This window comes from Nicotiana attenuata, unplaced genomic scaffold, assembly GCF_001879085.1.
Source record: "Nicotiana attenuata strain UT unplaced genomic scaffold, NIATTr2, whole genome shotgun sequence".
In the NCBI taxonomy this organism is placed as follows: Eukaryota; Viridiplantae; Streptophyta; class Magnoliopsida; order Solanales; family Solanaceae; genus Nicotiana; species Nicotiana attenuata.
The window spans coordinates 236,324-243,450 of record NW_017670320.1 but is presented as its reverse complement, the minus strand read 5'-3'; the positions used below and the strand labels follow the sequence as shown (position 1 = coordinate 243,450).

Sequence of the window (7,127 nt, the reverse complement as noted above, 5' to 3'; positions counted from 1 at the left end):
GCTACTTCAACTTGCCCACTAGTTTGGGCATGGTACAGGGTTCGTATTTTGCGTGTGACCCCATACTTAGACAACAATACAGCGAATTGCTTGTTCACAAAGTGTGACCCATTGTAACTGATAATCACTCGAGGTGTCCCAAAGCGGGTAAAGATGTTCTTCCGCAAGAACTCACACACTACCCGAGCATCATTGGTCCTAGTAGGGATTGCTTCAACCCATTTAGAGACATAGTCTACGGCTACTACGATATACTCATATCAATGGGACGATGAGAATGGTCCCATGAAGTCAATGCCCCAAAAGTAAAAAATTTTACATACTAGAATGGAGTTTAATGGCATCTCATCCCTCTTGCTAATGCTACCTACCCTTTGACACTTGTCACATGCAGCTATATACGCCCGTGCATCTTATTACAATGTAGGCCAATAGAAACTGGCTTCCATGGCCTTTTCTGCAGCGAGATTTCCACCATAGTGTTCTCCAGCTGCTCCATCATGGCAATGAGAAAGAATGCTTGCCATCTCTCCTTCAGGTACACACTTTCGAATCACACAATCCGCACACAGTTTGAACAATAAAGGGTCATTCCGAAAATAACTTTTTACTTCACCTTGAAGCTTCTTTCTTTGATCACGAGAGAGGTCACGAGGCAACCATCCACTAGCCAAAAAGTTGGCTACATCAGCATACCAAGGCGGCCTTTCGGAGACCGCAGTAATGGAGAACATCTATTTATCAGGGAACTCTTCTCTTATGTCAACTGTTTCAATATGAGGTCTCTCAAGTCGAGATAGATGATCAGCAACTTGATTTTTTGTGCCCTTTTTATCTTTGATCTCAAATTCAAACTCTTGGAGCAATAACATCCACCGCATCAAACGCGACTTGGACTCCTTATTACTCAACAGGTATTTCAAGGCTGAGTGATCAGTGTGTACAATCACTTTACTCCCCACCAGGTATGATCTAAACTTGTCAAAAGCAAAGACCACAACAAAGAACTCTTTCTCAGTAGTGGAATAGTTGACTTGAGCATCATTCAACGTCATGCTTGCATAGTATATGGGCCTAAACATCTTATCTTTTCTTTGCCCTAGATTTGCCCCCACAGCTATAACACTAGCATCACATATTATCTCAAATGGCTGGCTCCAATCAGGTGTCTCCATAATAGGAGAACTCACAAGCTTTTTCTTTATCAATTTGAATGCTCTTAAGCACTTCACAGTGAAAACAAACTTGACATCTTTTGCTAGCAATGTAGTCAACGGCTTGGTAATGCTCGAAAAGGCTTTGATGAATCTCCTATAGAACCCAACATGTCCTAAGAAACTCCTTATGCTCTTCACATAAATTGGTGGAGGGAGCCTAGCAATTACATCAACCTTAGCTCTATCAACTTCAACTCCATGTGCAGTCACTTTGTGGCTCAGGACAAATCCCTCTTTCACCATGAAGTAGAACTTCTCCCAGTTAAGAACCATGTGAGTGGCTTCACAATGTTCAAGAACGAGCTCCAAATCTTCAAGCAATCTCAAAGTCATCATCAAAGAGGGTGAAATCATCCATGAATACTTCTAGACACTTACCGTTTAGATCGGATAATATAGACATCATGCACCTCTGAAAAGTGGAAGGTGCATTACACAACCCAAACGGCATCCTCCTGCAAGAAAAAATACCTGACGAGCAAGTGAATATGGTCTTCTCAACATATTCTGGGGCAATGGGTATCTGATTGTGGCATGAGTGCCCATCCAAGAAGCAGTAGCATCCATGTCCATCAATTTTCTCGAGCATTTGATCAATAAGGGGGAGTGGGAAGTGGTCTTTCCTTGTTGCATCATTCAACCTTCTATAAACAATGCACATTCTCCACCCAGTGACTATTCTTGTAGGGATCAATTCATTATCTTCATTCTTCACCACTGTCATGCCCTCCTTCTTAGGTATAACTTGCACCAGACTAATCCACTAGCTATCAGAGATGGGGAAAATCACTCCCGCATCTAGCAATTTGATGATCTCTTTGTGCAATAGATCCTCTACAATTTTGTTCAACTTGTGTTGGCGTTGCACCACTGCTTGCTATTTTCTTCAAACAGAATTTTGTGTATACAAATGGCTGGATTGATTCCTTGAATATCAACTATACTCTAGCTAATGGCCTTTTTGTGCTTTCACAGCAGCTCCACCAGCTTTTGCTCCTCTGTACCAATCAAGTTAGCAGAAATGATCACGGGAAAATTATTAGTTTCAAGAAAAACATATTTCAAGTGATTGGGGAGGACTTTTAATTCCACATTATGACTAGAAGCCTTCTCTTTTAGTTCCTCCTCATTAACCACTTGATCCTTAGTTTCAAAAGCTTCATTCTCTTTCTTTATTTCAGGATCTTCATCCCCCACTATGCTAGACTGAGTAATACACCTCTCTAGAGTATCCCCACAAGCTTGTCAAACATGTAATTTTCATCCAATTCTCCAACAACATCTAACTTGAAGCACGAGTAGGCAGACACCACATCATTGGGGTATTTCATCATCCTCTTCATTTGGAACACCACTTTTTCATTGCCCACTCTGAGCATGAGCATCCCCTCATAGATATCAAGGATAGCTCTGCCTGTACATAAAAATGGCCTCCCTAGAATTAGAGGCACATCCTTGTGCACCTCCATATCCACCACAATAAAGTCTACGGGGAACACAGACTTGTCCACCCGTGATAGAATATCCTCAATGATTCCCTCAGGCAAAATGGTTTTTTGGTCAGTTAGTTGTAGGGACAATGGTATAGATTTGATCACTCCAAGATCACCTTCCAGTTTCCTGAATACAGACATAGGCATTAGATTTATAGACGCACCAGTCATAGAGGGCCTTGTCGAATCTCTCACTCCCCAACGAGTATGGTATGGTGAAGCTTCCTGGGTCCCCACACTTTTGGGGAATTTTGTTGTGCAATATGGCACAGCAGTGGGCATTCAGCTTGACCACTGTTGTCTCCTCCAGTTTTTTATTGCTCGATAGGATTTCCTTAAAAAGTTTTGCATATGCAGGAATTTGAGTGAGTACCTCTGTGAAGGGAATATTCACATAAAGTTGCTTGAGCATCTCCAAGAATCCCCTAAAATATTTGTCAAGTTTCTCCCGCTTCATCTTTTGAAGGAATAGTAAAGCTGGCATATATCTACTTTCTTAAATCTTCTTTTGTAACCCACTACTCTGGCCTTTCTGCTCTTCACTCTTTTTCTCTGCTGGTGTCTCAGTATGCTTGATCACCACCTCAAGCCTAGTTTTCACCAATGGGTCAGTCAATATTTTCCCACTTCTCAGAGATACAACTTTTATTGTTTCCTTTGGGTTATTTTTAGTGTCAAAGGGAAGAGACAAGGAGCCCTCTCAGATAATAAATTTGCAATTTGTCCCATTTGTCTTTCTAAATTTCGGATAGTTGTGCCCCGAGTCTCAACCTTTTCATCTGTTTTGTTGATGAATGCCTTCATGAGAGATTCCATATCAGACTGATTTGGCTGTTATGGCTAGTATTGCTGCCTCTGCTGGTTCTAAAAACCTGGTGGTCCTTCACCCTAAGATCTAGGATTATTTTGCTGCCATGAGTTCAGACTCTCACTAGGTGAACTCGACGAAAAAACTGGATGTCTTTGACCTATAGCATTATAGTTGTTCCCACTTTGGTAGTTTCCTCTATTAAACTTTCCCACAGTGTTGACTTCCTCAGTTGATGCTTGACATTCATGTGTAGGGTGTCCCATTCCACAAAAGTCACATGTTGTTTGCGACTCTCTATGTACCTTGGCCAATGTCAGCTTTCCCACCACCTTGGCCATGGTGTCAAGGTGGTCCTACATGGATATGTTAGAGTCCAGCTAGTGAACCCCAACTGATTTCCTTCTCTCATTGCTCTCACTCGGCCACTGGTTAGCATCCTCAGATAATTCATCAAGGATTAAGACAACCTCCTCCGGAGTTTTCTTCATTAGTGTACCTCCTCTTGCGGTATTCAGAGTTCGTCGCGAGGAAGGTGTCAGTCCATCCCAAAAATACTGTAGTTGCATCCACAAGAACTTTGTGGTCATAGTTTTCCATGTCCTGATCGAACCTGTGGGTAAGCTACAAAGCTAGTGCTTCGTGTCATCTTCCAATGAAAATGGGAATGCCCATAAGTAGACTGTGACCTTTGATATTCCATTGTATTGGAAGATGTTCATGATTTCTTCAAATTCTAGTAAGTGAAGGTTAGGATCTTCATTCACATTCCCTCTAAAAATGCAGTTGTTTTGGATAGTTTGAAGCAAGCCTTGCTTCAATTCGAAGTTGTTTGCTGCTATGGGTGGAGGTCTAACACTTGACAGTCCTTGATTGTATACTGGCCTAGCATAATCGCCCAATGATCTACCAGGCCTAGGTAATGCATTCTCGAACTAGTTTTCAACCAAGGGTCGGTTTAGATTGAATTTTCGACCCTCATTATCTTTGATAGTCTCATTAGCAATTCTCCAGAATGCTTCAGCTATTATCCGTGCAGCTTCTTAATGTGATGCCTCTCTTGCAGCTAAGTCTACTCCGTCATCCTCTTTGTTTACCATGGTATCTTGAGTCAAAGTTTGACCCAAGATATTTTCTGTTAATTCTCTTTCACTTCTCAGTTGTCACATGTGTTTCTCCAACTCTGGTTCGTAGGGTAACACTTCCTTTGAAGAGTATCGAGTCATACACCAGAGAAATCAAACTTGTATCGTGCACACAAGTGAGAAAATATGAATATACTAAAGTAAAATTTGGTCCCTTCATTAGTAATAAAAACTATTTTAAACACCATTAATTGCCAATCCCCGGCAACGACGCCAAAATTTGACAAGCGCAAAACACAACACAAAATTATTGCTCGTTAGTCAAAGATGGTATAGATTAATTATCGTATCCACAGGGACTAGATTTAAACAGTATCCGAATAATCTCCAGTTGATTACTATCCAGGAATAAACACTTTTGATGATTATTATTACGATTAACTACTAAAAATTAAGCAAATAACAATTGATCACAAAAGGTAGCAGATGAGCAACTGAGAAATATCAATGAGAGGAATAAGGGTATTTGACTAGATAGGTGCAAGATAACTGAATCGGGACCCAATTCTTGAGTTAATTCACTCTATAATACGGCTGATTCTCACGAATTCAACCGATAATAATATTACACTTGAAGTTAATGTTCCTCTTTCAATTAAACGTTAATTTCAGTAATTAATCCAATTGAAGCACGGTTAACAATTGCAGCAATAAAATGATGGTTATGATATAAAGGGTAACTTCTCACGAATATTTCCTTATTTTCTAGTTCGATTAACAATTCAAGAGGCTCTTTCGATTACCTATTTGAATCATGAATTTAAATTAGAGCATAAGATGTGAAGAAATTCAATATCAAACTCTATCGATTAAGAAAAATAATAAATTACTCCACAATACAAATTAAAGCTCCATCAATTAATTCTAACAATTATCCAGAATCGAATCCCTAATAAAGTTATCAAAATACCGTATTTGTCAGCATCCTTATGGAAATTACTCCATAGCAATGGAGTAAGACATCTCAATAAGATTCCAAAATAAAGAAAACATCAATTCTAATGATTCTTGCCTTGGTTGGTTCTCCAATCTTTCGTAGGTCAAAAGTCCCTTCAAAAATGTATTTTTGGTGTATTTATTCCCTGTAGAAACAAGACCGATCGAAACTACTCTTTCCTACCCGAAGTAGGAAACAACTATGTAATTTTTGTACACTCGTACCACACGCCGCGCCGCGCCATGCGCTGTGCTAGTGAGGAAATCCAGAGAGGTGAAACTCTGTTAGGGAGAAACAATTACACAGTCGTGCCGCGCCTCATGGTGCCCTATGCCCGCGAGGGAAGGGGGTATGAGGTTTTCTCAAGTAAATCATTTCTTTCACTTTTTGACATTCGTACTTGGTCCTCGACCCCCGAACGTGATCCCGACTTAATTTCTTGGGCTTCTACTCAAACTTCAAAGCTCCAACTTGTTCGATTTCACTCCAAATTATCTTAATAGCTCGAAATCATTCCTACAAGGCATAAAATACGTAATAAGTGTAATTCACTATCATTTAAGCTCAAAGACACGTAAAATGCAGTAATTAAAGTGCAATACTAAGGCTAAAATACGAATTTCTAGCCTACCTTCAGGATTCCCGGCATATTTTCATGGCTGAAGGCAAACTTAGTTATCAAGAATTGACTAAATTTACCTGGTTTTCGGAATTTGCACCCGATGTAGGCCTTTTTGCTACAGTCATTGGGACTAATTAAATGGGATCGAGGTCCTCTATAGTCGAGTCTGCGGCCTCGACCATTTTAGGATCCATAATGACGTCCTTGGTCTCTTCTTGTGTCGACCTCAACCCTGTTGATTGTTGTGCCTCTTTTTCCTTATCTTTTTCTGTTGGGTTATCGTGTTGTCTAAGGTGATGTAGTAGTACTCCCGAGACGTGTGTTGTTCTCCCCGTATGCTGAATATCCCCCAAGGTATTGGGAATTTGATTACTTGGTATAGGCTGGAGGGGATGGCTCTCATAAGATATATCCATGGTCGTCCTTTTATGGAATTGTACGTGGTGGCCTAGTCCATGATGTGGAATGCCATCTCTAGTGTTACGTTTCTGGCCAAGTCGGGGAGTGTAATTTCTCCCGATGTCTGTTCAACTACATTTATAAAACCAGTTAGTGTGATGCAGCGTGGTCGGCATCTGACTTGTTGAAGATGATACTTTCTTCGACTCCGTCATACTATTCGTGGGTGATAAATTGTTTGAGTTTGTGAGTGGTGGTGAATTTAACATTGTTGATGGAGACGTTGTCGTTTTTGCTGATGATCATGTTGATAGTACAATCTGGTGACGGCCGCTTCGTTGGGCCTTCGTGTTCACGTCCTCCGACGAAGTTATTTCTCCCTTTGTCACCCAATAGCTCTTTGAGGTGTCCCTTAGGCAACATGTTTACTGGATGTTGCCAACTGATCAGTTCGAATACTGGTTTGGACCCAGAACATAATAAACCCTTAGGTTTTTATCTATCAA

General features: G+C 40.6%; 1 protein-coding gene across 1 annotated transcript; it reads right to left on the bottom strand.

The window, feature by feature from the left end:
• Nucleotides 1-2,440: 2,440 nt before the first annotated feature.
• On the bottom strand, nt 2,441-3,167 carry LOC109237803. Its single transcript, XM_019404182.1, has 2 exons — nt 2,875-3,167; nt 2,441-2,837 (listed from the first exon to the last, which is right to left on the bottom strand). The coding sequence occupies exons 1-2, from the start codon at nt 3,165-3,167 to the stop codon at nt 2,441-2,443; spliced, it is 690 nt and encodes a 229-aa protein (XP_019259727.1).
• Between the last annotated feature and the right edge of the window lie 3,960 nt (nt 3,168-7,127).